The 17,077-nt window shown below is 38.1% G+C and overlaps 1 protein-coding gene across 3 annotated transcripts in view; it reads right to left on the reverse strand.

Moving 5' to 3' along the window:
* Nucleotides 1-1,050: 1,050 nt before the first annotated feature.
* LOC135206462 (serine/threonine-protein kinase BRSK2-like) overlaps nucleotides 1,051-17,077 on the reverse strand; it is a 633,157-nt gene continuing 617,130 nt past the window's right edge. For 2 of the 3 annotated variants that reach the window (XM_064237853.1, XM_064237841.1), the window contains 6 exons: nucleotides 15,935-16,153; nucleotides 14,573-14,946; nucleotides 14,167-14,333; nucleotides 13,402-13,588; nucleotides 7,815-7,987; nucleotides 1,051-6,276 (listed from right to left, as the gene is read on the reverse strand). In XM_064237853.1, coding sequence (XP_064093923.1) covers nucleotides 6,118-6,276; nucleotides 7,815-7,987; nucleotides 13,402-13,588; nucleotides 14,167-14,333; nucleotides 14,573-14,946; nucleotides 15,935-16,153 — 1,279 coding nt within the window. In that variant the 3' untranslated portion in view covers nucleotides 1,051-6,117. The remainder of the gene's footprint in view (nucleotides 6,277-7,814; nucleotides 7,988-13,401; nucleotides 13,589-14,166; nucleotides 14,334-14,572; nucleotides 14,947-15,934; nucleotides 16,154-17,077) is intronic. The other variant, XM_064237847.1, reaches the window with a different exon arrangement.

Raw genomic sequence — 17,077 nt, forward strand, 5'->3', positions numbered from 1 at the left:
AGCGACTCTCATACCATCCAGGTCATCTTTGGAGTACATCTCTAGTGTTCCAATGTTCCTTTTTACATCTGTAAATGAAATGTGAAACATTTCTTGTTTGCATTCTGTTAACTAATAATTTGTTAGATTATATGAATGATAATATCCTTGGAGCTAGCAACTCATAAAACAAAGATCACTTAGTAACACAGAGGCAATAAGATTTTATTGCAGAGAGGACTGGACGTAGGCAACATTTTGATAATGAATAAATCTAACTCTTTGTTTTTACGTAATTTTATGAATAGGGTTAGTAAAAAAACAAAAAATGCTTCGGAAGACGAAGACAACAATACCTCATGTATATACCATTAACAGGATGAGTGATACTTTTAGTCCAATCTTTTTGTCTCTACATCGAAACAGCTGTTAGAACAACTTTCCAGCACTTTTTCCTGATTTGCATAAACTTCCTTTTTACAGGAGGGCCAATTGCTTCAATAAGAGTTAGGCCATAACTTGTTCTCTACTTTCATCTGATCTGATTTTCATGTGGGTATTTGAATTTCCATCCCCGTGGTGTATTCACACAAAAAGAACTCTAGGATACTAAACTTTAGTGGCAAATGTATTTGGTACCACAGACACGTCTCCCAAACCTTTGTTACCTATACAAAGCTTATGACTGAGTTTCGTGCTGGGTACTGCAGGTTCATGTTCCGTTTAATTCTGTGATTATCTTTTCTTTTCGTTTTATTTAGCGGATCAAAAAAGCACTGGGACAGGAAGGGCTTAACTCTGCACTGAGGCATAATGCAGCATCGTTTGATGAGCAAATTTTTAAAGAATTTCATGACAGAAAAACTGTAGAGAATGTGAAAATAGTCTTCATATGGTAACTTATTTTTTTTTGCCAGATTTGACAAAATAATCTTGATTTACCGTCAATTTTTAAGCACAACGGCAGTTACTTAAGTAGTGTATCATTGTTCATGCCCTGACATATAGCCCATATAAGGCTTAGATAATAACAATATTTAAAGAACTAGGAGGGGAAAAAGACAAGACTGATATGTCCTAGATACTGGTCTTTATATGAGTATAATACAGACTTAACAAGCATATTTCTTACAAAGTAATATTTACAAAACTTACACACACACACCTTGTCAGGATTAAAACCTTGAGAGCAATAGACTGAATTGGACGCTATAACTTAGCGACTCTCACTCCCTGCAAGAATGGCTACAAGATGCATTTTCAAAAAGACATTCTCAAGAGTTTCCATGAGCGACGAGAACAGCTCCTTCCGAACTAGGGCGCGTCCTTCAATAAGGCTTACCTGAAGGTGTTGTGTATAGAAAAAACAAAGACTTCGCCCGAGGTCGGAGTTGGGTGGTCTCATCGCCGCTCTACCGAGAGATAGGCTATAGCCTGGCTGCGTTCACTCGCCTTGGAAAGATCTAACAGAAACTATACAAGTGTCCATTTGTTCTATTTAGTGACAATGTTATTCGGAAGGAAAGAAAAGGCTTTAGTAAATGACTGGATTACAGTAGGCAGCCTTCAGCCAGCTGTATTCATGAAGAGAATCCTTCATTTACCATCACACTGTCTCATATTCACAGCTATTCCATAATATATAAGATCACAGCTCAAAAAATATCATGTTTTAACAGTTTAAAAAATACATGGAAAGGTACACCGAATCGAATGACCGCAGGCACAAGATTCGTGGGTACACACAAGAGATGGATCAATGTAAACAAATCTTATCGTAAACGGTCACTTGATATTGAAATAACTTTTGATAATTTCATAATCTTTTTGATGACACAGCCGAGACTGTCACTATCTTAGGGTCTTGTAAAAAAAAACAAAGGGTTGCTCCCAGACGCCGCAAGGGACTAAATTTCAGGCGTCTAGGCTTATCCGTTTGTACCATGATGCATCTCTCCTCTTTGTATCACCAGTCAACCCAAGTCTCAACCGCAAAGTGATTTCATTAACTACTATTTACTGCGAGTAATACAAAATGGGAAAAAATCGAATTGCAGCGAACGAAATGATCTCAGGCAAATGTACAGCCAAGGCTTCGAGTATTCAAAAACACACTCGATAAATGTATTTACTTCGGATTAACGGGCAAGATTGCAAGGGGGATGCATCACTTTCTCGTTTCAGAAACAACTGTCGTTCCTTATTCCAAAATAAGCTCTCGATCCATCAAAGACTGTGAAGACTTTTCATTTGGTTTTCAAATTGCATTTTGCAGAGAAGGCTTTTCTTTTACCAAAAGGCCTGTGAGAATCGCCAAACTTTGTAGGTAACTGGGAGTGTTCAAAAAAGTAATTCTCAAACAATGCAACTCATATGGAATACTTTCGGAGGACACTTTTTCTCTTGACTTGAAAATAAAGAAGCCGTCAAATTAACTTTCGAGTCACTTACTAACAAGAGACTTACTTAATTTGAACTTCTTTGAACATACCCATCATATGTTTAACCAGCTGTGCAACCGGTGAGAGGCAACGACCAGCTGTGACGAAGAGTCCTTGGCAGAAGAAGAAAGACTTGTACAAAACAGGCTGTATAAAAAGGGACTCCACTACCAATAATATTCAAGTCAAAGTATATATATTTATATATTTATATATGTATATGCTGCTCCTAGAAATCTTTAAAGCTATCATAAATTTTCTCATTAAACACTGGGGGTGGGGTTCTGAAAAAGCCTAACAGAAAGAATGAGAAAAAAAAAGATAGTTTCTAAATTCCATCTGAAATAATGAAAGTATAATGATGGCGATGAGATTTACTTTTTTTTTTATCAATATTATTATTACAAGACCTGCAATTGAATCTTGCGCGGGAAGCAGCGGAATATACTGTTGTGGGGAACTGGTTTTTATTGATCCTTTTTTTTTATATATATCTTCCTTTCGAAAGGTAAACCGTTGTAAAAAGTGCGCAATGTATGTGTGTTTATCTTAGGCAGCGTAACGGAGCGCGGATACACGGGATGCAGCCGAGCTTAGCTGATCCAACCCTCTGGCAAGTTTCTGTATTATATCACACTGTTCCTGGCCCGTCCTTCAGAAGCGCTTACAGTTAACCATTCTGTATCTCCTTTTCCCTAGGTATTCCGGAACTGGCTGCATCATACTGCATTGTCCCTGACAATTCGACGCAAATTGGGCGCGTGTCGTGGTCTCTCGGGGGTATTTCGTCGCTTGTCTGAGGGGGAAATTTCCCGTTGCACTGCAAATGGTAGTCAGTGGTGCGTGTATATGTGATATGCCTCTGGGAAATGACATATTTTTAACTGTTGATGTGTTTTGTGCATGGATGCAGATGCGTGCATGTGCCTTGAATTGTTTAAGAACATTAAGCCCTGGTTCTTTGGTCTATGCCACATTTGAGGTATGTATCTTAGGGCACCGTTGGCAAGACTTGATTCACTTACTGTCTTCGGCATTCCTTATTCCTTCCTGTCTTTCTCTCTCCCTCCCACCCACTCATGACAAGCTCAGTACAAGCCGTTAAATCACTAATTGTACGATTACAAGAGAGGATAACCACATACTGGGGTGACACCTGACAGTTATGACAGACGAATCATTGAAAACTCCTACCAATACGGGTTTCATCGCGTTTTTGTTTTATTATTTTGAATTCTAAAGAAGATGTGGAAACGAGCCAGAAGTTCTGGAGGACGTGAACCCTTCCTTGACCCAATTTTTAAGCTCGAAAATTCTCCCGCATCTCCCCAGTGTCTGTGGCTATCCATCCGGTCAAAATTTAAAGAAGATTGAGGTAATGCAACGTGGATTCTCGTAGACACTGTGCCAAGCATATCTGAAAGAAACAGAGCTGGTATGAACCGCCACGTTTTGATTGGATTCTACACAACGGCAACATTTCTTCAGTAACACTCAAATGCATGAATTCAAACACCATTTAGCCTTTTACCTACTTCTAGTGTTCACCCTCACTTTCAAATTCATCTAAAGCAAAAACAAAAATGAGGTGAGGCATATAATGACAAACATATAAATCAACAAGCAGAGTCGTAAATTTTGGAAATTTTATAAAAAAAAATGGTGTTTTCCTAAAATATCCCTATGAGACAGCCATTCAGGGTCTTTGCTGCGGAATGAGGCTACGGTGCGCGGTGGAATTCTTATGATATATATGATATATATATATATATATATATATTTTTTTTTACTTTTTAAAAATTCTGATGCAGAGGTTCGGCACAAAATAAGAAGCAACGGCGCGTTGGAAAGTATAGAAGTCTAATTTCCAAGTTTCTAATACGACCTCTAAGCAGAGACAGGTGTATTTGCTTCTTTGTTATTTCTTCTTCTTCTCCGAAGTTATGTTATTGCTACAGAGGCGACCTGGAGGGTCGCCAAAGCTTCGCCAAAACGATGCACTTTCAGCACTGCGCATCATCTATGTGTTTGTTGTGTCTTTTATTCTTTTCCTTGAATCCTTCACGGGTCAAAATCTCGAGGAAGATCGCAGCTAAAGCAGCCACACCGATGTCAGCAGCTTGAGTGGCCCTCCTGCCGCAGAGGCGTGAGGTTGAAAAAAAAAAAAGAGCCAGGTATATTTAGTGTCACTTGGTGGTGGATTCAGGAAGCTACGAGTAACAGGATGTCCACAATGCAAAAATTTCCCATTGTCTTTGGCACACTTTTTTTATTTTTATTTTTTGGTTTTCGAAAGAGTCTCTTGCCATCTTGTTCATCACCACTATAGAGAATTAGTTTAATCTATTGCATAAAGATGCATCAGCGTCAACATTCTTCTTCCTCAAGAGTTTCTTCTTACACTTACTTACTTTAGGGTTTAATGGTTGAATAAGTGGAATGATCCTTTTAATGACGACAATGAATCTGAGTAAATTGAAAAAATAACATTATTAAAAATGCAGGTGATCTATCATTTAACAACAGGTTACAAATCCTTTTTTTCTGCTTTTTATTTTTTTTACTTGATAGTGGACAGCTGGGTGGAGGGGGGGGGGGGGGGGGGGGGGGGCCTAAGTATCCAAGAGCTCTAATCATGCATTCATTTTCTCTCTTTCAGAATATTGTCTTGAGATTTATACGCTTTTTCACACAGATCAGTGGTGGGTCTTACTCAAAACTACATAACAATGCAACCGTGTTTTCTTCACTAAATATAAGGTTATGCAAGTAATGACAACAATTGAGATGCGTTTCATTAAGACGGTCGTGCACAGTTTCAGCAAAAGTCTTCAAAGGACCTTCACCATTTCCATAGGTATATTGTTTCTTTTCCTCGTCTTTTTTTTCAATTTTTTTATTCGTTTTTACCCTTCACCAAGTTGCCAGGTACACAGAACAAGGAGGAATTCGATTTCTCTTCCTTCGGTTACGTGTAACACAGACCCCTTCTCATCTCAATCCTGTCACCAGTGAACAACACTCAAAGGACGTTTTCTTTTTAGAAAAAAAAATTACATTGCCAATCATTACAAGGTTGAAAAAGGGGTCCAACAACAATGAATGTGACCTCTTTTGCAAATGATGACCTTAAATTTTTGTTTTCTGATTACAAATAATAAAAAAAAACCTGAGATGACAGCCATTCTTCTCCAGTGAGACAAGAGAACAGTAACCCTATAAATAATTAGTTTAAAAAAGAACACGAAACTTTTTTTAACAGTATTTTTGTCCACTTTCTTCAGCACATAAAAAAGAAAACGAAACAGTTCACTTTCAAACTCCACACCGACATAGCCACTTCCAATGATCACTGTCTAGCTCCTTTCATTCATGAGGACTGAAGACAAATAACTCCAATGAAAACCCCTCACCAAACAGAAGTAGGACAAATGTTACAACTTTTCTCTTTTGAAATCATGTTTGTCTTACGTTCGATTCAGCTAACCTGATCACCGGCAAATCCTAATTCAGTCAGTATTTTGCCTTAGCATTATGCATCCCTAACTGTATTCTTTCTGGATGAGCAAATGTTTATTCTTCGACGGAACGCTGGGCCTGATCACATGGGCCGGCTGGCAGGAAGGGGAGAGGCAGTAGGGGGCGGCTGTGCACACGGCATCGCAATGCTACCAGTGGAGGCCCTTCACGCCCTACACTACGTGCCAGCCTCGGAGGACGCCAGCTGCTGCGTCTCCGGGTCGGAGGAGCTGCGGCCGTTGGACACGTTCGGGGTTGCGGAGTCGTTGCCGCTCCGTCCTCCAGACAAACTCTTGCCCTCAGACTGCGACACGTCGCTCTCGACGTCACTCTCTCCCTGCAGAGGATTTGTTAAAAACTGGAATGAGCGAAGACTACAGCTTCGACATGTGATCAAAATAACAGGACCATCAACATGGTATGGCTACAGAATTCAACAAAATGGAAATATCTGGCAGCTTCTCTAACCTCTCCTGCCTCTTTTGCTGAAATGAGGTGAACGGTAAGGGAAGTACTGACTGTATTTTTAATTGTCATGTCACGGAAAACAAAATCTGCAGTTCTTTAGATTCATCTCATAAATGAAGTTTCCTAACAAGGAACATTATATCAGATAATCTTCATACCATGACGTTAATCACGAAATATTTGTATAAGAAAGGTTACCATATTATATTGTCATCAATTTATCTTCTATGTTGCTGCCTAATTGTGCATCAATACTTATTTTCATTTATAATAGTATCAAGAACAAGAAGTCAGAGCAGTAGTTAATGGCTACCATCCATAGCCTACAATGAGATTTTTTCACATTTATATCAGCAACTTATTTTTCGTTTTCTACAAAATACTGAAGTGTAAAGTATTTACGTCATACAGCGAGTGAGCTAATTAACATAAATAAACAATAATAAGCATTGGAATAATTTTTTAGCATTGCATTCCGGTGAATTCCGACTCATTGTTATATAGTTCGGATTCCACAGACATGAGGAGGCAAAATGATTAATCACCCACCGTCCTAACTGCGTTCTGATTATCTTGAACAGACAAAGACAGAGAGACAGAGTTGAATATATAGATAACGAGGTGCTTCACTACTGGAGTAGTAAACAAGTGGATATAATTCCTGATTCTGAGCAGCCAAGAGATTATTAGCAAGGATGCAAAGAGCAAACTACCCTACTATATAAATATGACATTAACATAAAATTAAGCAAGACTACCAGTCAGAAGTGATGTAAACAGATAATGGCCGTGATAAAGAGCTGCTGAACAGATAAGATAATGGGAAGACCTATCACCATTCAATAATCAAATATAGTACTACAATAGTCAACGCAAGGTTCATTAATTGCACCAAAAGTAAAAAAAATAAGAATCGCATGACAAAAGTATAGTGCTCATGAACATGTACAATTATTTCTTCTTTTCAAAGGGGAGGCATTCACACGTAACTACTAGAATCAAGCAAATGCTATTTTATTCGATTGCTGGTGACGCTTTAGGGCCTTTGAGACAGATCTGCTCATTATTGGGTTCAAGAAAGAGGCTTACATCACTGAGTCCTCCTACATCACAGGGAGCATATTAGGGCCATTGCTTAACCGAATGCCATCCTTTTCTCCGTCAATCCTGATCAAATTATACACTAAATGTATGCATATACGTATGTTAACGTGTGTTACACATACTTGCATGTGTATTCATATGTAAAAATACGTACGCACATATACAACACTTTAGTACATCCCTGTCATTTCAAAACTTCCGGTAATCAGGGCGATATATTCAGTTTTTACATACAGTCCCTGTGAACAAGAAACAGCTCCATCCCTCTCCTTCTTCTTGCTCTTCCCCCTGACGTCACTTTACCTGTTTCCCGGGCGGGAAGGGCGACAATCTCTCCGAAGTGTCGGAGCCGCAGGAGGACGACTCCGAAAGCTCCGTGGTGAACTTCCGCCCGACCCTTGGCGAAGCCGGAGGGCGCCGACTGCACACCTGAGACTGGATGTGTTCACATATTCTTCTAAAACGCCGGATGTTACCTGAAAATAGCATCGATTAGAAATCAGAGCGCCTCCCTCGACTGGGACGGTTTAGATCTCATGCACGCAATCGGAGATGTCTAAAGGATGTCTGCTGGTTAGGAAAAATTAAGTAGGACTCTTCAAAAGTCATTCTCCAGTTCTCAGACAAGGCTGGTTTCAGGCGCAAAAGCAGTTGCGGCTTCTCTGCTCTTACTGTCATGCACTTCTCTACAAAGGGTGCCAAAACTACCTGGTTATTCAATCAAACGAAATGAAACTCCATGTGATCTGTTTTATATACAGGATGAGGGCAAGGAAGATGGGCAAAAATCAAACGAAAATCAGACAATTCATCATGCTGCAAACATCCACAAAACGAGTTCCATTTTGATGTGAAGGATTAAAGATACGAGAAATAAATGAATATGAAAAATAACTGGTACTGTACACAAGTCGAGACCAACTCAAATATATGTATATATCTACTATGCTGCAGGAAGCTCTCTTCTTCTTCTTCTTCCTGAAACTTCCTAAGTAAAAACGTAGGAACTAAAGTATCCAAAATGTTATTCCGAGTCCCAAAAAAATCAGAGGAGGAAAATAATCATAATTGTACAATCACATATATAATATTTATAAACAAACTAAACATCCACATTCGCATTAAATTACGCACAACACGCAAGAAAATGTTCAAAAGGCAAAACAAAATATTGAACATTTATTGCAGTTCATATCAATGAATTACTGAAAGTCCCTCTACAAGAATTCAGAATATATTTCCTGAGAAATCTCTTTTATTTTCTGAATTTTGAGTTTTTCTCAAAATTTACTATAAAAGATGTTTCAATGCAAATTTCAACGTTCACGATCCAATTTCAAGTTACTGAAATTTTTCCGTATAATAATTCAACTTTCAAGATTCAAAGTCAAACTCAATACATGAGGTGCCCTTTGAATATGGTACCAGTTATTAGAATCATTATTACATAAAAAAAAGGAGCGCTCTAACGCCATCTAAATTTACAGTGTTTCCAAAAGCTGAATATAATTGGTATATGGCGATTAACCCTTGTTCTCTCTACGGTAAAAAAATTAAATACTTGTTTATTCGTTTTCTTTAAGTGCTCGAAAGTAATGCATGTTGACCTAACAAAATGTCCAACCCACTTCCTTGAGTATGAGTCCCAAAATGGAATCGGGTTGAGCTACAGTATCGATAAGAAAAGCTCAGTTACTAAATCAATTCTGTGGCGAGCAAGTACATGCTTCTGAAAAAAATAAATCCAACTCAAAAATGAAGGATAAAACGAGGACAAGTCAAGGTATAATGCCAAAAAGTTCCTACGCCATTCCAATCTAGGGGGCAGTCTAACTGACAACGAACTTTCCAATTCGAGCTTTGCAACTATTTAATTCTGACTCATATGCTTACTTGTCATCCACAAGTTCTGACTAAAATGTCAAGGCTAACTAAAGTATAAAATAACCTTAATATCACAAAAATAATTCTGTTAATGCTTTCACATTGCATAATTAGGGTTAGCGAATCATGTATTTTGCACTAGCTCAAGTGTAATCATCTCGAAACGAAAGATCTGAAATGACTTCACATCAGGAGTATGGCTGCTCCGCCAAGGATTGAATGCATGGCTTCAATGCTACAAAAACTTTACTATGGTTATTACCTTCTAATTTGTTTTTAAATAAAAGAGAACTACGTGTATTTTCAGGGCAAACGAGTCTGGAGGTAACATTATTGTAGACTGCAAACCTAAGGGTCAACAATGCATCTGATTTCTCACCAGTAGATTGTCAGGCCACAAGAATGGAGCTTCCAGGTTCGTTGGCCTTGGCTATAGCAGTGCCAAGTACAAATTGTGTCCTATGTTTTCTACCTTAATGAATGCCAAAATCATGGGATTTATCCAATGACGTCATGTAATCCTACACTACTAAGTCTCCTATACACAAGTAGAGATGCAAGCCACGCCACTAAAAGTCAGTAATTGGCAAAAATAATTTGTCAATTCAAAATGAAAGTACGTAATCCATTTGCCAGTCTGAGGGGCAAAAGTATAGAAGTATACCCATTTTCTCGTGTACCTAGAAGCTAGCTTGAGATATATAACACCTTTCAGCACTGACTTTTCTTCATGATTGTCCCTTTTGTAAGATTACCAACTGTTAGTAACCTGCTCATTAATGTTGGATTTCATGACTGGAAACTATCTCAGCATCTATTATATATTACTATATACCTAAACCTCCTGATATTATACAGTACTCAATTTTTATTGTGTATTTGGAAAATATGGGTTTGAACCTGACGAATTTGACATGACAGTTCCTAGTCAATTAATTAGTAACAGATATGCTACTTACAGAGGAAATAATATGTTTTATGCAATTACAGAGTATTCAGTGATCGACAGTTCCTTATACCGACTTGGTAAGAAAGTTAAGGTAAAAATTTCGCATAAATCAATGTCTACATTAGCATATCGCTTGAGTAATCTGCCTACTGACTGTATACAGGATACAGCTTTCATTATAACAGAACTGGTTGGGCCGTTTTCCGATTTTTATCTAAAGTATAAGGTTACAAATTTCAGTATCGTCAGAACTAAAATACATAGGCTTCTCTATTTCTTTTCAGATATGAATATCTAACTCTTAAAAATACGAATGGATTATTTGATTAGAAAAAGTCAAGGAAAGAAAGAAAGAAAAATCCTTTGGACATCACTGCTCTTAAGAGATGAAATTTTGAAAGTTACTGATACACTACTGCTTTGACAGTAATATAAACTGGTGTTACAAAAAGTTAAATAAGTAGTATAAAAACGAGATATTTGGAAAAAAAAATATGGAAAACACATATCAGCGTTTATTCTGAAATTTCAGCCACCCTTCTATCCGAAATTTACGTAGTTACCCAATAAAAATGTTTAATAATTAAAAACTATCACAAAAGCTAAAGCTAATTCACCTGCCCTGTTGAGAATGCAATAAACCCTTTTTCTCTCAAATTTACGAGGATTATTTGTAGAATGTTACAGTTTCATAAAAAAAAATTACATTTCCTGCTTATCTGGATCCATAGAACCTAAAGCACGAAGGAAGCCTGGAAAATGTATTAAAAATACCTTCCAACAACCTCTCACAAGAAAATAAAAGATAAAGTACTAGCAACAAGTATGTAACGTACAAGTACTAAGATTCTTGAACCAGGAAGTTTAATAGATTTGTCAAAAATATGGTGACAACACAAGGGAGCTGCATGTATGCACGTATGTATGCATGTATGATTCCGCTTATTCTTAGAATGTGCGTACACCTGAAACACTATGCTAAGTGCCCTACTTCCAAAAAGCAAACCTGAATAACAAACAATTCCACAAGATCATTTCAAGATCGAGACGGGTTTCGACTATATTTCCAGTGTTCTAAAGGAAACTGCCTTAGAATGAGACTAGCAAAAATCATAAGACAAAACGAAACGAAATAACTTTACAAATCCTCCTTACATTTCTTAAAGACATTTCAGTCATCTGTTCTAATCGTTCTCAGTGAATTTAGTTCTTTATTATAAAGGGACTCTATACTTATGCAACCCAACACTGCCATAATTGGAAGTACATTAACATACGACGAATGTTTTCCCAACGTGCCGAAAACCTAAGTACTGTATCAGTATCTTTGCGCCATTTACCACGAGAACCTTATCATGACGACATACTGAACCTTTCACCATAAAAGAGTATACATTCTCACCACATCTTGCTCACAAACCAGAAAAGATCTCATTATCATGACCCAAGGCGCGAAAATTGTGACAAGAAACAGAAATTTGTTGGCTTTGGTTCAGGATTCCAAACTCACAAGAGGTGATGGTGTCAGTAATGTTTGGTGAGTGTACCTACTGCTCATGACTAGCCACATACTGTATGTTCATTCAGATTAACAGATCAAACCTTACACTACCTTCCTATTCAACAATTTATTGTTATTATTGTAACTGAAACCCATCTATCAAACAAATTATAAGTAATTTGCTTCACAAATCATGACATTATTTCCTCCTAAATATCACTGATGTCAGTATCGTGATCAATACACAATACAGATTAAAAGCTATAATACTTCTAATAAAAGGATACCCTACATGATTTACGCACTTCATAAGCAAAATGTAAGCAAAGTTTGCATCATTAGTAATTAATTAGCAAATATAACTAGGCAAGAGCGCAAGACGTTGAAAATAGAGAAGCAAAATATGAATCATCCCATCTTTTACTTTTCCTCCAGCTCACTTTATATTGCATTTTCAAAGATGCCCTTTTAAAGCCGCCCCATTTACAAACGCCAATGGTATTTGTCATTAAATCAGGGGAGTTTTTCAGTAATTTTGATAAGTAAGACTTCAAAGCAAAGGCTGACCTTCATTCAGAACCAAGTAACGTTCCTTATTTTTCATGAACAAGAACTCCTCCTTATTCACTCTGAACAAAGACAAGTTCGTAAGTTCTCATGAACCAAGAAATGTTCATTATTTTTCATGAAAAGAAGGTACCTGAGGACAACTCTCCCCATGGAGGATGCCAGATGAGAGGCCACTGAAGGATTCTTGTATCTGATGCAGAAACAAATTTCAGTCAAATGCGACACAGTATCTCTCACAAAACTTTGTGCAATGAGTCATTCCAGTGAGCTAATTGCCTATGACTCTATCCAGGTCAGTGTATGCACAAGCAATACTATGCTTTAATTTCTTCAAGAAGGAATTGCTCTACTCTTTCTCTACAATACTATCTCTAGAGATATAATCAGGAGTGAAGTAAACAAAAGAAAATACTGTCATTAGAAACAGAGGACACCTTTTATATTTCTCGTATAATTCCCAAGCACAGTCAGCAAATATGTTTAACCCATGGATAAGGGACATCTAAGTTTGGAAGATCTTCACTGTAGGAAAATCTTGCCAACACTGATAGAAAGGTAAGTTCTAATCAAAATGAACTTTATACAAAAATCATATGAACTGCAATTCAGTACTTATTTAACAAAAGGAAATTCAAGGGGATACAAGTAGAACCAGCGCACCTGCTCAAATGTCAACAACCCCCTTTTTTCCCTGTCGACAGTCCAAAGGGGTATAAAAAGGGGCCGCGATACATCAGCAAACAGAACCATTTTTCCTGAGCCAATGACCGAGGAAAGAAACGGGCAAAGTCTTCTAACATATCAGACAGAAGCCCATTTCTAAAACAGGCAGTTGTCGACAGGAGCGTCAAAAAAGAGTGCAATGTTGACACCCGAAGATAGGTGCATGCTCACCTTATCCAAACACTCTTTTATTTTTAAAAAAGTATTCTTTTTATAAGCTGTGAAGTAGAAAACTACGAGAAATACTTTCGGTGTCTCTTTACCCATCATACCAGAGAGGAGGATGAAGTTAATGGCGTAGAGTGGATTGGGGTCATTGGGAGGACACACCGGCGTGATGTCCACCTGGAACCGCACATGTCTCTGGAACATGGCGGGTCCCGTGCTGCCCCTCTTGTACTCCACTCGGAAACTCATCGGAGAGGTCACGCTGTGACTCAGTTCTGCTACCTGCGGGTCGGGTTGGAGGGGAGGGGAGGGAGATGGACACAGACATAGGGTTAGAAGTAGGCTGTCATAGTTGGAAGGAATTTTTACACAAAGATCTGAGATCATAACACATATCTGATGCGATCTTATGAGAAATGTTATTACTTGATTAAAAGTATCTTAATGCCATTAGAAATATCTGTCAAAAATATGATGTAAAAATGGTAGTATTTAATTTAAAGTACTCCCGCGCTATATATTACAAATCTATCAAGATACTGTGTCAAATGGTAATACTTATCACAAGTAATTTACTGCAATTATAAAGTTCTGTCAAGCTAAAATAAGAAAAGTATCGCATAGTTAAAAAGAATATTGATACCATGATAATTATATTGGAATAATGATAAGATGTTGCTGTGTTTGGTTAAAAGATACTTAATGCCATATATATTCTCAGTAAAAACTGAAAACCATTCGGGATTCAGCAATAAGGGCAAAAATTCATGATACTGAAATATATTGCAAAATCAAAACTTAAAACACAAACGAAAATGTCATACTCTTGTATGGCGATTGCTACTAGTTTACAAACTTACTGAAAGGAAGGCATGAATGAGGTCGGCCTTGACAGTGGCAAGAGCCTTATCCTTGACCAGGATGGTATAAGTCTCATCGCGTTCTGTGCTCATTAAAGATCCAAACCAGGATTTCTTGGTCAGTTCAGGGGATGATTCAGGTGTCAAGTGGACCTCATCTGTTGGGACTACAGAGTCGAAACAAAACAAAAATAATATATTATTAATAAATAATTTTATTTAAGTATGGCATAACAATCTGAACTGGCTTGTTTTTCACTCGTTCAACGCATGCGTAACCAAATAAAATCTAATTTTCTATAATATATACAAAAACTTTGTAACACTGGAAGACCGTAAGTTTTAGAACCTTTAAAAGGCACCAATAAATATGGATTGTGTCCCTCAACTGCATGTAACTCCCCACCTTGCAATTTCCGTCTGTGGAAGCGCGGGGAACCTAAGAACGAGTTCTTGATGGTGTTGAGTCGGGATTTCCAATATGGCGCCGAGTATGGCGAGCCAGGCGCTGACGGCGGACTGCCCTCGTCGCCTGACGTGACGTTGCCGGACTGCTGGTGGCTGTTGCTACTGCTGCCGGTGTTGCCAGATCCAGTGCTGCCAGTACTGCTGCTATTGGTGTGATGGGAGTGGTAGTGATGATGGGAGTGGTGGCGTGTCGTCCGGGGGGAGGAGAGCGGGGACCCCGTCGGAGTGACGTTGTTCGAGTGAAGGGGCGAGTGGGATCCGCTGTTGTTGTTTCCCGACCGTCGGCGGCTGCACGGTAATGTGTGGGACGACCTGTCGGATTAGAACACTTTTACCATCCCTCGCCATTTTGAAGGGAGCAGGGAAAGTTTCAAGAACACTGGGAAATTCTGAAGAGAATTGGGACATTTGCAAGAGTTCGAGGACATTTTGGAGGAATGGGGACATCTTCAAGAGCACAGGAAAATTTTGGAGAGAAACTTGAAAGTTTCAAGAGCATTGGGGCAGTTTTGCAGTAACATGGAGCATTATCAAGAGCACTGGGGAAATTCTGAGAGTAACTGGCAAATTCTCGAGAGCACTGGGGAATTTTTAAGGGAATTGGGGAGCTTCTAAGAGTACTAGGTTATTTTGGCAGGAACTGAAAGATTGGATGGCAATAGAATTTTGAGAACAATTGGAAATTCCGAGTCATGGGAAAAATCTAGGATGAAAAATAAATTCCGAATGGTTGGAAACTGAAAAGAACTGAAAAATCTTCAAGGGAATTTGGATATTCTAAAAAGGAATTTGGATATTTTGAAAGACATTATAAAATTTTGAAGTGTACTTAGTCATTCTATAAAGGAATAGGAAAATTTGAAAGAGCACTGAGAAACGCTGGGGGATTAGAAAGTTTTACTGACCACTGATGGAGAGGAACACTAGACTGGAAAAACTAATAAGTGTGAAAGTTTATGGTAAAAAAAACTCTAAAACCATAATTGACGAGAGAAATTTAAGGGGATACAAAGAGTGTGATAAACTCTTGTGTTAAATTACATCGCAATCCAGTGATATATAGGTGAAATACTGGAGAGATAGTAAACAACAGGCATTCAAATTAGTTATTAAATGTGATTGGAACTTTTATGGGAATAAGGAGTAAACTTAATTTCCCATGCACCAATTAGAGCTCTTTGTTTATCTCCAAATAACAGGAGACAGGTTTGCCAGTTTCTGATTGACGAAGGAAAGTCTCCGAGTAACAAGAGATTGAAGTCTGTAAGCCTTTGCTTTCCAAAGGGCAACCTCTACGTACTGATGCGTAGCGTTTCGACGCGGGGTGATGGGCGACCCCTCGGAGAGCCGTTCGAAGTGGGACATGGTGCCGTTGACGGCGCAGGTGTCCACGCGCTTTCTGGGCGGGTCGGCCGATTCGGAGCGATACCGGTGGATGATTTCGTTCTCGTCCTCGCAGGCAGGTTTCCGCCGCTTACGGTCCAGCAGGAGGAAATAGATGACTTTCTCGGTGTTGTGGCTGGAAAGGGAGTCATTCTGAATGATCCTCAGAGAAAGGTCAAAGGGCTGCACTTTGAGCAAGAGCCCGTGCTGGCATAACGCCAAATTAATCATAAACAATAACAAAGGTATTATTCAAACATATTGATGTTCCATGCCCGGTTCAAGAGGAAAGTGGCTCTGAGTCACAATGAGACCCAAAACCAGTAGAGAAGGTTAAGTTATGCAAAGGGGTGTAAAAAGATTGTAAATTGTACCTTTCTTAAGAAATGTGTAAAGATAACCACAGTTTTTTTTTGACAAACCTTCAATTTAATGAATATAGGAGATAACAATTCAATCATTAGACATCAGCAAAACTAAAAGCTAAATTTTTATACTGAAAGGATGACCAAATCCCTTGACTGAAGCATATTTCGTTTATATTTCTTATCTCTGTTCAAACTTTGAAAACTAAACCACACGGAAATGGAGAAAGCATAAAATATATTCTAATAGATAATTTCGTTTGGAGTGAAATGAAAATGAAAATAAAATGCAGAAGATAAATATATAAATGAATCAATGAACACCACACATTATCGTAATGTAAATGAAATACAGCAGAATGGTAAAATAGTAAGGAAAATCTAAATTACGGAAGGAGGATAAAATAGTTTTTAGTTTTTCTGATAAAATATAAAAGAAAAGCAGTGGAATCGACAATAAGAAAGAGATACAATAAAAGAGAAAGGTAAATAGGAAAGGAAGAGAGAATTAGATATAAAATACAAGACAAATGTAGAAGAGATATGAAGGGATCAAAATTAGATAAAGGTGGTCAGAGAGAAAGAAAGATGATATGTAAAAAAAGAAAAAAAATTACGAAGATGCAGAACCTCAAGAGAGAAAAGCAAAGGGAAAGAAATAACGCAGGAGAGAAAGCAATAAGAACAGGAAATAC

The sequence above is a fragment of the Macrobrachium nipponense genome, chromosome 11, assembly GCF_015104395.2.
Source record: "Macrobrachium nipponense isolate FS-2020 chromosome 11, ASM1510439v2, whole genome shotgun sequence".
NCBI classification, from domain to species: domain Eukaryota; kingdom Metazoa; phylum Arthropoda; class Malacostraca; order Decapoda; family Palaemonidae; genus Macrobrachium; species Macrobrachium nipponense.